This window comes from Dromiciops gliroides, chromosome 2 (genome assembly GCF_019393635.1).
Source record: "Dromiciops gliroides isolate mDroGli1 chromosome 2, mDroGli1.pri, whole genome shotgun sequence".
Classification (NCBI taxonomy): Eukaryota; Metazoa; Chordata; class Mammalia; order Microbiotheria; family Microbiotheriidae; genus Dromiciops; species Dromiciops gliroides.
The window spans coordinates 387,007,412-387,024,143 of NC_057862.1; the positions used below are offsets into that span (position 1 = coordinate 387,007,412).

A 16,732-nucleotide genomic window follows, 5' to 3' on the forward strand; every position below is an offset into this window, starting at 1 on the left:
ACAATTGTCCCATTGAAATTGGTCATTACCACATTAGCTCGACTCTTCCTTGAGCCATTAACTAATAAACTAGTCATTGGCTGCTTTAAAATATTATTATGGTATTCCATTCTTTAATGGGCTGGCTTTTCAGACTCCTGAGGGCTACCGTTAGACAGAAAAAGTCACAGAACATGGGGCAGCTAGGTGACACAGTGGATAGAGCACTGGCCCTGGATTCAGGAGGACCTGAGTTCAAATCCGGCCTCAGAGACTTAACACTTACTAGCTGTGTGACCCTGGGCAAGTCACTTAACCCCAATTCCCTCACCAAAAAGAAAAAAAAGTCAAGGAGCAGAGACCATAAACATACCCCTCATGCCAATCAATATGTCCACTGGGAGAAAATGGTCTTCTATCCAGCTGAGTTGGTCAGGTTTTTTTTGTTGGGTTTTGTTGTTGTTGTTTTTAGTGAGGCAATTGGGGTTAAGTGACTTGCCCAGGGTCACACAGCTAGTAAGTGTTAAGTGTCTGAGGCCGGATTTGAACTCAGGTACTCCTGACTCCAGGGCCAGTGCTCTATCCACGGCACCACCTAGCTGCCCCTTGAGTTGGTCAGTTTTTGAGGCTTGGAACCTACTAGCTGCAGAATTTTGTGTTGCTTCTTTTTAGAACTTCAGAGAACATTCATTGAGGAGGACTACTGTCCCTTCATATTCCTACGCTACTCCAAGAACATTAAACACATTTTTGGCTAAGCAATGGAGCTCTGTCTTAACTAAGCAGGGATATGGGATCTTTCTAATAAGAAAGAAAAAGGAAATGTTTAGAACATCAGTGAAAAACTGTATGAATAGTAGACATGGGTCACTGATAGATGATAGAAGGATTCACTTTCTCACGATGCTTTTTTTTTTTTTTAGTGAGGCAATTGGGGTTAAGTGACTTGCCCAGGGTCACACAGCTAGTAAGTGTTAAGTGTCTGAGGTCGGATTTGAACTCAGGTCCTCCTGACTCCAGGGCCGGTGCTCTATCCACTGCACCACCTAGCTGCCCACTCTCACGATGCTTTTTTGACACTGATCAGCAGAAAGTACTTGGAGGAAAGAAGGTAGCTATTGTAAAGGTATTGGGGGCTCCCAAATGATGATGATGATGATGAAGAGGCAAGGGCTATTGGGCAAGTGCCCAGGATTCCTGAGATAAGCAAAGGTATTTACTTCATGAGCTGTCATGATCCGATGGTGCCATTTAAAGATCTGCAAGCATCAGGAGACGGGAGAGATGGGACACAGATTGTGCTCTTGGGGGGTGCCAGAATGAGGCCTCAATCAGAACCAATAAGAAGAAGGCGAGTGGCAAGATGCAGATGCTGGCTTCTCTAAATTCCCAACTGTACATATACTCCAGGGACTTCCCCTATCAGCACCGTGAATTTTGTTTATGTGAGGTTGAGGGAACTGGCGCTCTTTCTTAGATTATGGGACTTGGGCATGAGCCCAGTTTCTGTTCATTACATTTAGTCATAAGAGTCAGCATGACATAATGGATAAAGAATCAGCCTCAAAGTCAGAGAGACCTGGCTAGGTCTCTAACTCCTAACTCTGATATAAACTGACTGTGTGGCCCTGGTCAAGTCACTTATCCTTTCAGATGCCCCAGAAACTCTCTAAGACTATAAACTGCAGAACTGTTGAAGGCTTGTCTTGATAGAAGGAATTTCCTCATTGTGAGCTGTTTATGCCAAAGAGATCACAGATCCAGACACACAAAAAAAGTTTGGAATGAATAAGCTTTATGTTCTAATGTTATTAGGAGTTTATCATTGTAGGTAATGAATGTCAGCTAGGAGAGAGCTAACATGAACCACATTTGAATGTTCCCATGGATTAGTTCTGGGTGGAAGCAAAACTGAGATATACTGATGTTGATAGAGAGAAATTCCCCCAAATTTAACTTAGTTCTTATGTGAGGAGGAGGGTAATTTAGCAGTCTCACTGAGGAGCATAGGTATACCATTTCTAAGCCATGGGTTACTTTAAACTAAATGTAGAGGTTTGTTTGAATTATTGAGAGATCTGAATTACAGATCTTCTTTTTAAAAGAAAAATGCCATTTTATTCTTTTCATAGAGGCACAATAACTTTAGCTAGTGGAAACAACAATAAAGGACTAAAGATCTTGCTCAGTCTGGTAAAGTCCATGGATCCCTTTTCAAAACACTGCTTTTAGATAATTAAAGGAAATGTTAAATTTCAATCTGTTAGTTAGTCAAGACATTTATTAAGCATCTGCTATATGGTAGGCACTGTGCTAAAGTATTGAGGATACGAAAAATAGGAAGAAAACTGAAAACCACCTCCTGCTCTCAAGAAGCTCATAGGCTAATAGAGGAGACAACACACAACCAACTATGTACAAACAAAACATATACAGGACAAATTGGAGCTAGGCAATAGAAGGAAGACATGAGCATTAAGATAGATCAGGAAATGCTTCTTTAAAAATATGGAATTTTAGGTGGGACTTAAAGGAAACTAGGAAAGCTAGGAGGCAGAGATAAAAAGGAAGCACAGCAACCATTCTGGAGAGCAATTTGGAATTATGCCCAAAGGGCGATAAAGCTGTGCATACCCTTTGACCCAGCAATCCCACTTTTAGGTCTTTTGCCCAAAGAAATCATGGAAGGGGGAAAGGGACCCACATGTACAAAAATATTTATAGCTGCTCTTTACGTGGTAGCAAGGAATTGGAAGTTGAGGGGGTGCCCATCAATTGGGGAATGGCTGGACAAGTTGTGGTATATGAATACAATGGAATACTATTGTGCTGTAAGAAATGATGAGCAGGAAGAGTTCAGAGGAACCTGGAGGGTCTTACGTGAGCTGATGATGAGTGAGATGAGCAGAACCAGAAGAACATTGTACACAGTATCATCAACATTGAGTGTTGACCTACTGTGATGGACTATATTCTTCTCACCAATGCAATGGTACAGAAGAGTTCCAGGGAACTCATGATAGAAGAGGATCTCCAAATCCAAGAAAAAAAAAGAAAGAAAGAACTGTGGAGTATAGATGCTGATTGAACCATATTATTTCTTTTGTTTTGGGTGCTGTTGTTTTTTTTTTCTATTTTGAGGTTTTGTATCACTGCTCTGATTCTTTCTCTTGTAACAGGATTAATGCAGAAATAGGATTAATGTTATTATGTGTATATATATATATGTGTGTATATATATATATCTATATGTATATGTATAGAGATATATAGATATAACCTATATCAGATTACCTGCTGTCTAGGGGAGGGGGGAGGGAGGGGAGGGAGGAAGAAAAATCTGAAATTGTAAAGCATGTATAAACAAAAGTTGAGAACTATCTTTACATGTAACGGAAAAAATAAAATATCTCATAAAAAAAAAAAACAAAAAAAAAACCAAAAAAAAAAAAAAAGGAAGCGCAGGCATGGAGAGCATCCAGTAAAAATGCCCAGTCTGATGGTGGAATGTCTTGTGTGAGGAACAATTAGGAGGCCAGTGTCACTAGATCACAGCATATGTAAAGGGGAGTAAGATGTTAGAAGACTAGAAAGATAAGTGGGGACCAGGTTGTGAAAGTTTCTGAAAGCCAAACTGAAGATTTCATATTTGATATGGGAGGTGATAAGGAGCCACTAGAGTTTATTGAAAAGGGAGGGAGGGAGGCAACTAGATGGTGCAGTAGATAAAGCACCAACCCTAGATTCAGGAGGACCTGAGTTCAAATCCGACCTCAGATACTTGACACTTACTAGCTGTGTGACCTGGGCAAGTCACTAAACCCTCATTCCTGCCCCCCCCAAAAAAAAAGGAAAAAGGAGGGAGGATGAACTGGAGTGGAGAGAAACTGGAGAGGCAGGGAGATCAATCATCAGAATACTGCAATAGTCCAGGGATGAAATGGTGATTGTCTGCACCAAGATGGTGGCAATGTCAGAGAGAAGGGGACATGTAGAAGAGATGTGATAATGATAAAATTGACAGGACTTGGCAATGGATTGGATATAGGGGTGACAAAGAATGAGGAATCAAGGATGACACCTAGGTTGTGAGCCTGAGTGACTAAGAGAATGGTGGTAGCCTCAATAATAAGGAAGTTCAGAATTTGGGATACTTTCAGGGAAATATAATGAGTTCAATTTTAGACATTTTGATGCCTACAGGACATCTAGGTTGAGATGTCTAATAGGCAGTTGAAAATGCAAGTCTGGAGGTCAGAAGAAAGCTGAGATCTGAGAATTATCAGCATAGAGATGATCATTGAAACCATGTGAAATCATATTAAAGGAAGAGGAAGAAGGCCCCATACAGAGTCCTGAGGGATACCTATCTTCAGCAGTTATAACCTGCATAAAGATCCAACAAAGGAAACTGAGAAATATGGAAGTTGGCACAGGTGGTATTTTCATCACTACTTCAGAAGAGAAAGGCAAACATTGGAAGTGTCCAGTTGGTTAAGAAGATGATGTCTGAGAAAAGAATTTGGATTTCTAGATAACAGTTTAAAATACAGGAATGATAGGCTCTTGGCCAGGGATGGAGTGCACTTAACAGAAAGGGTTGATAATCATGTATTTGACTAGAGTCTTACAAATCTAATCAAGAGCTTTAAATTAGAACAGAAGGAGCAGGGAGAAAATTGCCTTGTGTCATCATTCCAAGAAAGATAGCTAAAATGTAAGGAAGAAAAAAGAAAAATAGCAATAAAGATGCTCAAAAATTCACAGGAGGCGGGGCAGCTAGGTGGCACAGTGGATAGAGCACTGGCCCTGGATTCAGGAGGACCTGAGTTCAAATCCAGCCTCAGATACTTGACACTAGCTATGTGACCCTGAGCAAGTCACTTAACTCTCATTGTCCCACAAAAAAAAAAGAAGAGTAGGATACAACTGAAAAATTACTAATAACAACAACATAACAGAATGAATACAGAACAATCCTGTAAGAATAGGATAAGGAGTACAAAAGCTCAGAATGAGCCTGACCAAAATATTTATATCTATATCTGTCTATCTATATATATGTATGTATAAATATATATATATAATTTTTAAGTTATTTTAGAAAAAGTTTCTAAGAAGGAAAAGTACTAAAGGTTGAGATACATGGAGTGAGTGAAAACAATGAAAAGAAACTGCATCTGGTTGTTTGGTTATTTGTTTTTTCTGCCAAGGAGAATTATCTGCCTTGGAAAGGGCAGAACAAAAAAATGTCTAATTGCTGGGGGCAGCTGGGTGGTACAGTGGATAAAGCACCAGCCCTGGATTTAGGAGGACCTGAGTTCAAATTCGGCCTCGGACACATCACTTAACCCCCATTGCTCCACGAAAAAGAAAGAAAAAGAAAGAAATTTGCTTCCCAAGATAAGGTAAGGGATAGTAAAAATAAACAAACAAAAAACAAACCAACAGCCTTAGTTGCCCTTATTGAATTCACCAGACCCAGACAAACTCCATTCTAGGGTACTAAAAGACCTGGTGGATATGATTACTATAACTGTCAGTGATCTTTGAAAGAGCATGGGAATTAGGAGAAATGCCTCAAAACTGGAAAAAGGCAAATTTTTTTAAAGTGGGAGGAAGTGGAATGAGAACATAGTTTGCAAACATCAGGCCAGAGTTCTTTGATTCACAGCAACATATTATTAAAAGGACAGTTAACCAACATCCAGAAAAAGGAAGGAATGAACACAGAAGGCTGGCATGGCGTCATGAAGAACATATCATGTGGTTCCAAGCTGATTTCATTTCCTTTTTTTATAGGATTATTGGAGTGACCCATCAAGGGAATGCTACCTACTTTATTTACTTTGTTTTAGCACAAGATTTTTGCAAAGTCTCTCATATTCTTGTGGATAAGATGGAAAAACCTGGGTTACACAATCATACCATTAGGTGGATTCAGAACCAGTTGACTGGGAAGATTCAAAGAGTACTCCTTGCTGTTTCAATATCAACTTGGTAGGCTAAGGTCTCCCTGGAGCATCCCAGGGATCAGTCATTGGCCCTGTGTTGCTTTATATTTTCATTAATGACTTTGGATAGATGGCATATTTAATCATATTTGAAGAAAACACAGTGCTGGAAAAGTTAACTAATACACTAGATGAAAGTCAGAATCCCCTGCCCCAAAAAGATCTTGACAGCCTAGAATAAGGGAACAAATCTGGTAAGCCAAAATTCTGTCGGGACAAATGTTAAGTCTTACACTTGACTTCAAGAGATCAACTTCACGAATGCAAGATAAGGGAGGCATTTAACAATGTCCATACCATTTAGTCTGGGAAAAAAAACCCTGGAGATTTTAGTGGATTGTAAAGTCAGTATGAGAGCTTGGGTTATATTAAGAAAAGCAAGGTAGGGCAGTGTATACAGCACCAGCCCTGAATTCAGGAAGACCTGAGTTCAAATCCCATCTCAGACACTTGACACTTGCTAGCTGTGTGACCTTGGGCAAGTCACTTAACCCTCATTGCCCCGCAAAAACAAAACAAAACAAAAAACAGAAAAAGCATAATGGCCTTTTATTTTGAGCTACAGCAAGGGATTGTGCAGGCAGCAATGTGTTTCATAACTTTGACCCCTCTTATACCAGATCTGCCTTCCAAGTCTACCATTTGGCTCCTCAGTAACCATGACAGAACAGGCCATTTCCTTCACCAAGAACTTCCTGGCTGGTGGCATTGCTGCTGTTGTCTGCAAGGCCATGGTGGTTTTCATCAAGAGAGTCAAAACACTATTGAAAGGACAGCAGGCAAGTATAAAGTCATAATAGATTGTATAATCCGAATTCCAAAGGAACAAGGGGTGCTTTCTTCCTGGAAAGCTAACTCAATAAATGTCATCAGATATTTCCCTACCCTGGCTCTTCACTTCATCTTTATGGATAAGTAAATAGGCAATTTTTGGAGAAATGGACAAGCACACACAGTTTTGGAGGTATTTTGCTGATAATCTTGCCTCTAGTGGTACAGCCGGAGTCAATTCTCCCTGCTTTGTCTGCCCCTTGGATTCTGTGAGAACTTGCTCAGCAGCTAATGTTGGGCAATCTGACACCAAGAGAGAATTCAAAGGCCTGGGAGACTGCCTTGTGAAAATCATCAAATATAACAGAATTTGTGGCTTTGGTTTTGGTGCAGCTACATGGTGAAATGGATTGTGGTAAAAAAAAAAAAAATGAAAGTTTTATAAGAGTTGAACGCATACTACTGAAATGGTTTTTGAAGGACCGCCCTTTCGGGGAGAAGACTGTGACGAGCAGCCGTGCGCCTGCTGCTGCCTGGGAGAGTGTGACCAAGCACGTGAGACTTCCGGGGCACCAGCTTAGAAAACTAGGAGAGAACGGAAGTTCTCTCTCTCGGCTCGCACACTCTGGCTCGGGTTTGACTGCACATTCGGCTGATTGGCTCTGGTCCTTGGTGGCAGCACGCGCTTGACTCTGGTTCTCAGCCTGAGACGTAGTTTTGGGATTCGGTGAGTTTTATAAAAGAATATAGAATAAGCTTAGATCTAAGACTATTCATTTGTATTTCTACATTCCTATTTCCCTAATCAGTATCACCTGTTTGTTGGCTAATTAATTCCCAAACAATAAAAGCTAATTAATCCCTCTCTAATTAAAGCTCAGAGGCTTCTTTCTCTTACTGGTCTGGGGGATATATAAGGGAAAGGTTAAAGGGGAGTTTAATGCTCTTATATCCAATTTTAAATCTCACAGGATGGAGTGCCGACCTAGAGTCAGGAAGACTCATCTTCATGAGTTCAAATCCAGCCTCAGACACTTACTAACTACATGACCTTGGACAAATCACTTCACCCTGTTTGCCTCAGTTTCCTCATCTATAAAATGAGCTGGAGAAGAAAATGGCAAACCACTCGAGTATCTTCCAAGAAAACCCCAAATGCGGTCATAAAGAGTCAGACATGACTGAAAGATGTTTTAGGAAATAGAGGTTTCAATATCTCAGTGCAAGGTATTATTATCTTCAGAGAAGGCTACTTTGGAATCTGTGATACAACAAAAGGCATGTTCCCCGATCCTAAGAACATTCATATTGTGGAAAGTTGGATGACTGCACGAACAGTGAGGTGTGGTCTCCTGTCTCTTTGATACAGAAAGGCAGCAAATGATGATGTAGTCTGGGCACAAAGGATATCACATACATTCGGCCAACTGATTGCTGGAAGAAGATGGCTAAAGGCAGGGGGCAAAGCTTTCTTCAAGGGTGCTTGGTCCAGTGTTCTTAAGAAGCATAAGTGGGGGCAGCTAGGTGGTGCAGTGGATAAAGCACTGGTCTTGGACTCAGGAGAACCTGAGTTCAAATCCAGCCTCAAACACTACTTGACACTTATTAGCTCTGTGACCCTGGGCAAGTCACTTAACCCTCATTGCCCTGCAAAAAAAAAAAAGAAAGGAAGAAAGAAAGAAAGAAAGAAAGAAAGAAAGAAAGAAAGAAAGAAAGAAAGAAAGAAAGAAAGAAAGAAAGAAAGAAAGGAAAAGAAAAGGAAGGAAGGAAGGAAGAAAGAAGCATAAGCGGAACCTTCTTGCTTGTCCTGTACAAATAATTGAAGAGAGTAATTTAAATATATCCTAACTAAAAATGTTAATGGTGACTTTAGACCATGTAGAATACTTAACCAAATTTGGCATTTTGGACTCCTGATCTTCAAAAAATTCCTGTTGTCTTTTTATTCAAGCCATATCATGTTTGTAGAGAAAACAGGAAAAGCTCTTGGAAAAAGGAACTCATTTATTGCGATCCATTATTCACACAATGGAACTGATGATTTGGCATATTGACTCTATTGGGTTTGGGGAAATAAAAGTAACTATGGGTTCAAGGAAGCAGATAAACCATGTAGTTTAAATACTATTTGGTAAGCCATAAATTTATATTTAAGTATTTACTTTTTATTTTTTAAATTATATCTCCCATTTGTACTTAAGTACTATACCATACTACTTTGCACTCCTGAATATTTGGCAGTTATGATGATGTGTGCTAGGCATTCTGCTATAAAACAATAAGTACACAGAACACTTTAAGACTCCTGATGTAATAACTGGATTATCCAACATGGTTTACTTGTGGTGAGTTTAGAGATTCATGAGCACAGTAAAGGTATTGAATTTATATTAATCACAATAATACAAAATGGGGCAGAAACTTTGTTTTGTTTTGTCATCATACCCCTAGTATGTAATACACAATAAATTATTTTAAAATTGAACTGAAATTCTCTCCTTCCTTGAATATCCCAAACATTCCATTTGTACCTTTTTGAGGCACTGATTGAATTATGACTTATATTATAATTTGTCTTATTTGCCACTTATTGACTATAAACTTAATCAGGACTGGACTATGTCTTGTTTTGCCTTTGTATTCCTAGGGACAATGCATAGCACATAATAGGACCTTAATAAATATTAAACTGAATGGATTCTAGCAGTTAGTGCCAGGCTTCCTGTAATGAACCAGTTGTTATCACCGGCATCTTCTTGGTGACACATATTGAATGTTGTTCCTCAAAGTCCTTAATACAATTTGTTCTCTTTAGTAGCCTGAACAGCCCTCTGATATTTTAATATGCTTAACTTGTTTCACAAACACTTTCTCAGAAAGTACAAAAGTCATCCCTACCCTAGCTCAGGTCAAGTGGTTTTATTCTTTGCCTTTCAGCATCTAAGAGGGTAATAGAATGTAATCTCTTTGACCATTATAAATAGCAACAGCAATACTGTGCAATGATCAACTATGATTGGGTTGGCTCAGCTCTTTTCAACAATCCAATGATATAAGACAATTCCAAAGACTCATGATGGAAATTGTTCGCCACATCCAGAAAAAGAACTAAGGAGTCTGAATGAAGATAGAATCGTGCTATTTTCACTTACTTTTTTTTTCATGGTTTTTTCCTTTTATTCTATTTCTTCTTTTACAACATGTCTAACGTGGAAATATGTTTAACATGATTTCATATGTATAACCTATATCAGATTGTTTGCTGTTTGGGGGAGGGAGAGGGAAGGGAAGGGAAGAAGGGTGAAAAATTTGGAACTCAAAATTTTATAAAAATTAATCTTGAAAATTGTCTTTACATATAATTGGAAAAAATTTTAAATACTACTTACATTTTTTAAAAAAAAGAATGTAAGCAGGGGCAGCTAGGTGGCGCAGTGGATAGAGCACCAACCCTGGAGTCAGGAGGACCTGAGTTCAAATACGGCCTCAGACACTTGACACTTACTAGCTGTGTGACCCTGGGCAAGTAATTTAACCTCAATTGCCTCACCAAAAAAAAAAAAAAAAAAAGAAAGAAAAGAAAAGAAAAAGAGAATGTAAGCTCCTTTAGAGTAGGAATTCTTTCATTCTTTAGATTTGTATACCTAGCACCTAATACAGTACCTGGCCTATAGTAGACACAAGAAATGCTTGCTAGATATAAAGAGAAATTTATTTTAAAAATGAGAACTCTTAAAAATGACTTTCAGGAGATAGGGAGTTCGTTTGATGGATCGTTCTGAACATCAGTTAATATGTACTTTAGCACAATGCAGAAGCTGGGGAATACAAAGATAAAACACGACCCAGATGATTCCCTCAAAGACCTTACAATTGGGTATGGAGGAAAAGGCCACTCATAAATAATTATAAGTTATGTCAAAATAATACATAGAACAGGACTTGAAACTGGAAGGGGCCTTATTATAACACGACAAAAGAGTAGGCTTTGGAGAATTCGGTTTTAGTCAGCAGAGAAACAAAGAACTTGCCCCTTTCCCCAATCATAAGGGGTGAATTAGCATCTTGCTTTCTCTTGAATAACATTGTCCTGAACAGGGTGGGATGAAAAGCAACGATTATGACAGTAGCTGACAGCACAACTCCCCCCCAAAGTTTGCATCCAAGGGTGATTTATAGCCTTACCTTGTTTTTTTTCTCCTTTTTAATGGCCTTTTGGGCTGCTTTTTGTTCCTTTATCCATAGCTGCTGGTACTTGTGCTGCATCAGATCAAAGAAGGGTGTGGAAGGCCTAGAACAAAGAACCCAGACATGGTTTTAGGAGAAAGCAAAGCCAACTGCTTCGTTTTTTCTCCCCACTTCTGTTCAAGCACATGCTGACCAACCATTTTCTTATAAATCTCTAGGAGTTAGGGAACAACGCAGGCAGGGCAGCCTGTTTCAAACTATTTGGAGGCATCTACTCTATGTGGGTCATACTCACTCTATGATATCTCTCCTGCTTACTATAAAATCTTCCATTTGGACTTTGTGAATCATGGAAAAATTGGATTCCAAATGCCAACCCCCTCCTTCCATGAGACTCCTAATTTCTGTATACAGGAGGATGTTTGAATGTCACCAGAAAACAGAAGAGCCAGATACTGGTTTTAATTTTTTTATTATTTTTATTGTATTTTATTATTTATTATTATTGCTGTTGTGCTTTTAAAGGGGAAAAACAGGTATTTCATTTAAGGTCCATCAGCTGCCCAAATGATTCTGGTTCATTGAGTCAGGTGCTTGAGGAGTCTACATTGGTCATCCAAGCTGCCTGAAGAAGCCCCTAGAATAAGTGACCATATCATGAGGAATAGTTTATAGATGGTCTCTATCCGTGGCCAGCATATCATGGAATGATGACCTAGACCTGGAAGGAATGTCAGGGAATATCAAGTTCAGCCTCACTCATTTTGCTGACGAGGAAACTGAGGTCTAAGTTCACACAGTAAACCCCAGAGACTAGATTTAAACCCAGGTCCTCTGACGCCAGAAGTAGTGTTCCTTCCTTTGCACCACACTGCCTGCCAACAAAGTGAACTTAATGGCTGAGAAACAGGGAAAAGGATAGTTGTTTTTGCCTTGATTAAATTGTAGGCTCGTTGGACACGTGAATAGACACAGAATACTACATTTGACAAGGACAGCATGGTATCCTAGAAAAGACGTTTGTTGGTTTGGGTTCTGTTTTTAATTTTTGCAGAGCAAGGAGGGTTAAGTGACTTGCCCAGGGTCACACAGCTAGTTAAGTGTCAATTATCTGAGGCTGGATTTGAACTTAGGTCCTCCTGAATCCAAGGCCAGTGCTTTATCCACTGCGCCACCTAGCTGCCCCTAGAAAAGACATTTGAATAGGGCTTATGGGACCTGAGTTCTAATTCCAGTTCTTCCATGAAATAGTAGTGGGACTCTAGGTAAGTCATTTAAACTTTCTGTACATCAGTTTCTTCATCTACAAAATAGGGGTAATAATTTCTACCTTGCCTGTCTCACAAAGTCAGAAGACATACTCAACGTAAAATCATGTTGAATAATTATAAAACACTATATAAGTGTACCAACAATAATATAGACAGATGAGGAAGCAAAATATCAGAAGAACTCTAGGTGGCCTTCAGAAATTTAGTCAGTAGGGGCAGCTAGGTGACGCAGTGGATAGAGCATCGGCCCTGGATTCAGGAGGACCTGAGTTCAAATCCGGCCTCAGACACTTAACACTTACTAGCTGTGTGATTTGGGGCAAGTCATTTAACCCCAGTTGCCTCACACAAAAAAAAAGAAAAAAAGAAAAAAAAAGAAATTTAGTCAGTGACCTGTGGAGCAGTTCACCCATCTTGAAGTAAAGAGAGCAACTGAAGTAAATGCAATCATGTCCAACTCTCCATGACTGAATTTGGATTTTTCTTGATAAAGATACTGGAGTGGTTTGCCATTTCCTTTTCCAGCTCATTTTCCAGATGAGGAAATGGAGTTAAATAGGGCTAAATGACTTGCCCAGGGTCACACAGCTAGTAAGTGTCCGAGGCCAGAGTTGAACTCAGGTCTTCCTGACTCCAGTACTAGAGCTCTATCCACCGAGACACCTAGCTGCCCAACATCATCATCAACAACAACAACAACACAAGTGTAGCAACAATGATATAGATAGTTGGGGAAGAACAAGATTAGATGAACTCTAAGAGGTCTTCAGAAATTTAACCAGTGACCTGTGAAGCAGCCCACCCATCTTGAAGTAAAAAAAAAAAAAAAAAGAGCAACAGAAGTAAGCTATTCAACTCCTCTGCCCAGCTTTCCACCTGTGACTAACAGGTTAGTTACATCATTTGAAGCATCTCTGGCTCCTCGTGGCTTGTTTTCCACCAACTCTACCCAGTAACCTGGCATCATAGACCCAGATTTTCAGATAGAGGCCACTTTGACCTAGGGAAGAATATCAGGGATAGAGGCAGCCAGCAACACTCTCTCTTATATGTTCTTAGGTGATTGGCTTTGGGTCAGTTTCTAGGGCTACAGGTTTCAATCCTAGGTCTACAGGCCAGACTTTATGAAAGGGTCCTCCTCCCACTTCACCTCCCAACCCCCAGAAAAATCACTTCAGGACCAAGGATCCCCTTCTCCTTTTATGAATCTCCAAGGTCTCAGTGACAGGTGGATTATTTTTCAGACAGCACCTGAGAGTCTGATCTCACCCTTGAAATCTACTATTGAATAAAACAATTTGGGGCCTCCTTCCAATCTCTGGCTCTTCTCTCCTGACTCTACCCCCTTCTTTGGATGGTGAATGGTTTCAGATACCTCCTCAGTCTCTCTGAGTAAAGATTAGATAGGTAAGAATGTTGGGACAAATCTAATAAGATAAAATGTAGGGACAGATGTTGGGGCAGCAAGGTAGAACAGTGGGTAGAGCTCAGGGCCTGAAGTCAGGAAGAGTTTGAACTGAATTAAAATCTGACTTCAGACACTTACCAGCTTTGTGACCTTGGGCAAGTCACTTAAACTATGTTTGCCTCAATTTCTTCATTTGCAAAATCAGCTGGAGAAGGAAATGGCAAACTACTCTAGTATCTTTGCCAAGAAAGCCCCAAATGGGGTCACTACTAAAACTACGCAACAGCAACAACAAAAAGACAATGTTAAGTTCCACACTGGGGTTCAAAAGATCGACTTAATAAATGCAAGAGGGAAAAAGCATAGCAGTTTTTCTGGGGGGAAAAAAGACCTTGGCAATTTTTAGTAGGTTGTAAAAAGATCTTAGACTAAAAAAAAAAATCTTAGACTACATTAAGAGAAGCATAGTGTCCAGGACTATGGCATTGTTATAATCCCACTGTACTTTTCCCAGGTCAGACCACATCTGGTGTTTATTTCTGGGTGCCACATTTCAGGATGAGCTAAAGAGTATCCTGAGGAGGCCAACCAGGATGGTAAAGGGCTTTGAGATCATGCCATTTGAGTTATTAGTTGATAGAACTGGGAAAAAGAAGGCTTAGGGAGAACAAGATTGAGAAAACAGAATAGCTGTTTTTAAATATTCAAAGTTGCCTGGGACGGGGTCTATCTAGACCAATAGATGAATTCCAACACTAGGCACTGCATCTTGAGGAACAGAAGACCACCTTGGGTTAGTCTTCTCTCCTGCCACACCCTCCTGGCTAGGATTCTCTTTGGTGGAAGTATGCCTCCCTTTGGGAAGTTGTTTTGCCTTCCCTGGGCTGCCAGGCTTTCAGCAGGATGCCACCCGAATCGAGAGCAGCCACCAGCTTTGAAATGCCACTCATGGCCAGATGATCTTTTTATAGTGGAGGCAGAAGCCAGCAGTGCATCTACAAATAGTGGCTCTTTTGTTTTCTGGTTCCTTCACCCCCGTGGTGACTTTTATTACTTAATTATTACACACCCCATGCTTCAGAACAGCCTAATTTATAGTTGTGTTTTCTAATGATACCAGAGGCATAATCTAGCAATATCTACCCCGAGAGGCCATTCATATAAGAAGAGCTCTTTCAGTACCTCCTCCCTTCCCCTTCGCTGCCTATATCAAAGCCAGCCAGGTCAGCCTCTGCTGTTCTCTGTGTTCCTCTGGCAGCTGGCTCTGACCATTTACAACAGGCCAGTACCACAGCTTTATTCCTTTCCCTTTTTCCAGCTAGGAGTCACCCTCCCTGAAAAAGTCATGCTCCCCTCCCCCATTCCAAAGCCAGGGGAAAGGATGCAAATTGGAAAGGAAAAAAAATGGGGTATAAGAGTTGACTAGTGGAACTGGCCAAGGGCATGGGTCTAAGCCCTAGTCATTTCTTAGCCAAACTGGATGCAACCATCCTTCCTCTCCAGTTTAGACTAATGAGTGAGGTTGTTTTTGTTTGGGGGGGGGTGGAGGGGTACAACTTAAAGTTAGCCCTGAAACTTAGAATTTTTAAAAACAATGCAGTTATAATGCTTGCAAGTACAGTATAGATCACAAACTATAGTATGAAAATAAAATCAGATTAAGTTAAATGAAAAAACATATGGCTTATGACATGCTTATGGTACAAAATGACACAAACAGAAAAAATCTTTTAAAAGCCCATGGACCCTGGAATTAAAAGCCTGTTGTGCATTCAAACTACTTATGAATGAAAGCCATCAATTTTTTCAAAACAAAGACATTTAATGAAATACTATAAACAGAAAAGTCACAATAGAACATTTGCCACATAAATCTGCTCCATGCTCTTCCATTTTAAAGGTGGAGGGGATCCAGATGACCAGAATGGGTCAGGGCTATAAAATAATGAACGTATGAAGAAAGCAGAAGTGTTTAGTTTAAAGGAGAGAAGACTGGAGGAAGGGGGACAGTGAGATGGAAGGGTGGGGAATGGTACCTGCCTTTGAGTGAGCTCTTATGTGAGAGAAGGATGAGACTGTTTGGAAGGGTAGACCCCTGCAGGAAAAAATGAATGGGAATTGCATAAAGGTAACTTAAGCCAGGAAAAAACTTCCCAGCAGAGCTGTCCCAGACTAGAATGGGCGGCTTCTAGTGGAGGTCTTCAAGCTAATCTTAAATAACAATTTACTGAGAGTCTCAGGTGGTCATAGATTAGACTGGGTAGATCCATTAAAATTTGCAGAGTAAGAAACTCTTTGAAATGTCTTACTCATGAAGAATAATATACCTTGGGTTGGACTGTTGTTGTGGATTATGTGGAAAACTCCTAATGTAGGCATTGCCTCCATCAACCTAAATTCCACTTCACCTACCATGTAGTAGCTAAGTCCTAGGGAGTTTCACTGAAAACTGTAGAAGTCAAGTGACTTATCCAATGTTACATAGTGTCAGAAGCCAAATCTGAACTTTACTCCATGTCTAGCACAATTTCTGTAGTCTCTCCCAAAGCTTCTTAAAATGTGGGTTGCAACTCCATGTGGGGTTACATAACTGAATGTGGGAGTCACAAAAAATTTGGCAACAGTAAAAGGTTATATGTGGTGCAGCTAGGTGGCGCAGTGGACAGAGCACCGGCTCTGGAGTCAGGAGTAGCTGAGTTCAAATCCGACCTCAGACACTTAACACTTACTAGCTGTGTGACCCTGGGCAAAACATTTAACCCCGATTGCCTCACTAAAAAAAAAAAAAAAAAAAAAAAAAAAAAAAAAATTTTAAAGGTTATATGTACCTATTTTGTATAGGAGCTGTGTGAAATTTTCTTGGACAAAAAGGGGTGCTGAGTGGAAAAAGTTTAAAAAAGCCCTGGTCTGTCCTACCAACCCATGCTCCATCTCTACTGAGGTTTTACTATAACCACAATCAGGGTCAGTCATAGAGGTTGCTTTCCATCTAGTTTTCCTTCTACCTCTCTTCTACCACACCCCAATGTTCCCCAAAATTCAAGCCACTACAGTTTCTCCTGTTAGTGAAGAAAGTGATCTGATAAATCACTCTAAGTGAT

At 40.1% G+C, this 16,732-nt stretch overlaps 1 protein-coding gene and 1 pseudogene across 1 annotated transcript in view; one reads left to right on the top strand and one right to left on the bottom strand.

The window, feature by feature from the left end:
- CFAP77 (cilia and flagella associated protein 77) overlaps positions 1 to 16,732 on the bottom strand; it is a 203,707-nt gene that overhangs the window by 52,117 nt on the left and 134,858 nt on the right. Inside the window, exon 4 of the mRNA XM_043985150.1 lies at positions 10,950 to 11,055. Within this exon, the coding sequence (XP_043841085.1) occupies positions 10,950 to 11,055 (106 nt within the window). The remainder of the gene's footprint in view (positions 1 to 10,949; positions 11,056 to 16,732) is intronic.
- Positions 6,653 to 8,601, top strand: LOC122741559 (annotated as a pseudogene).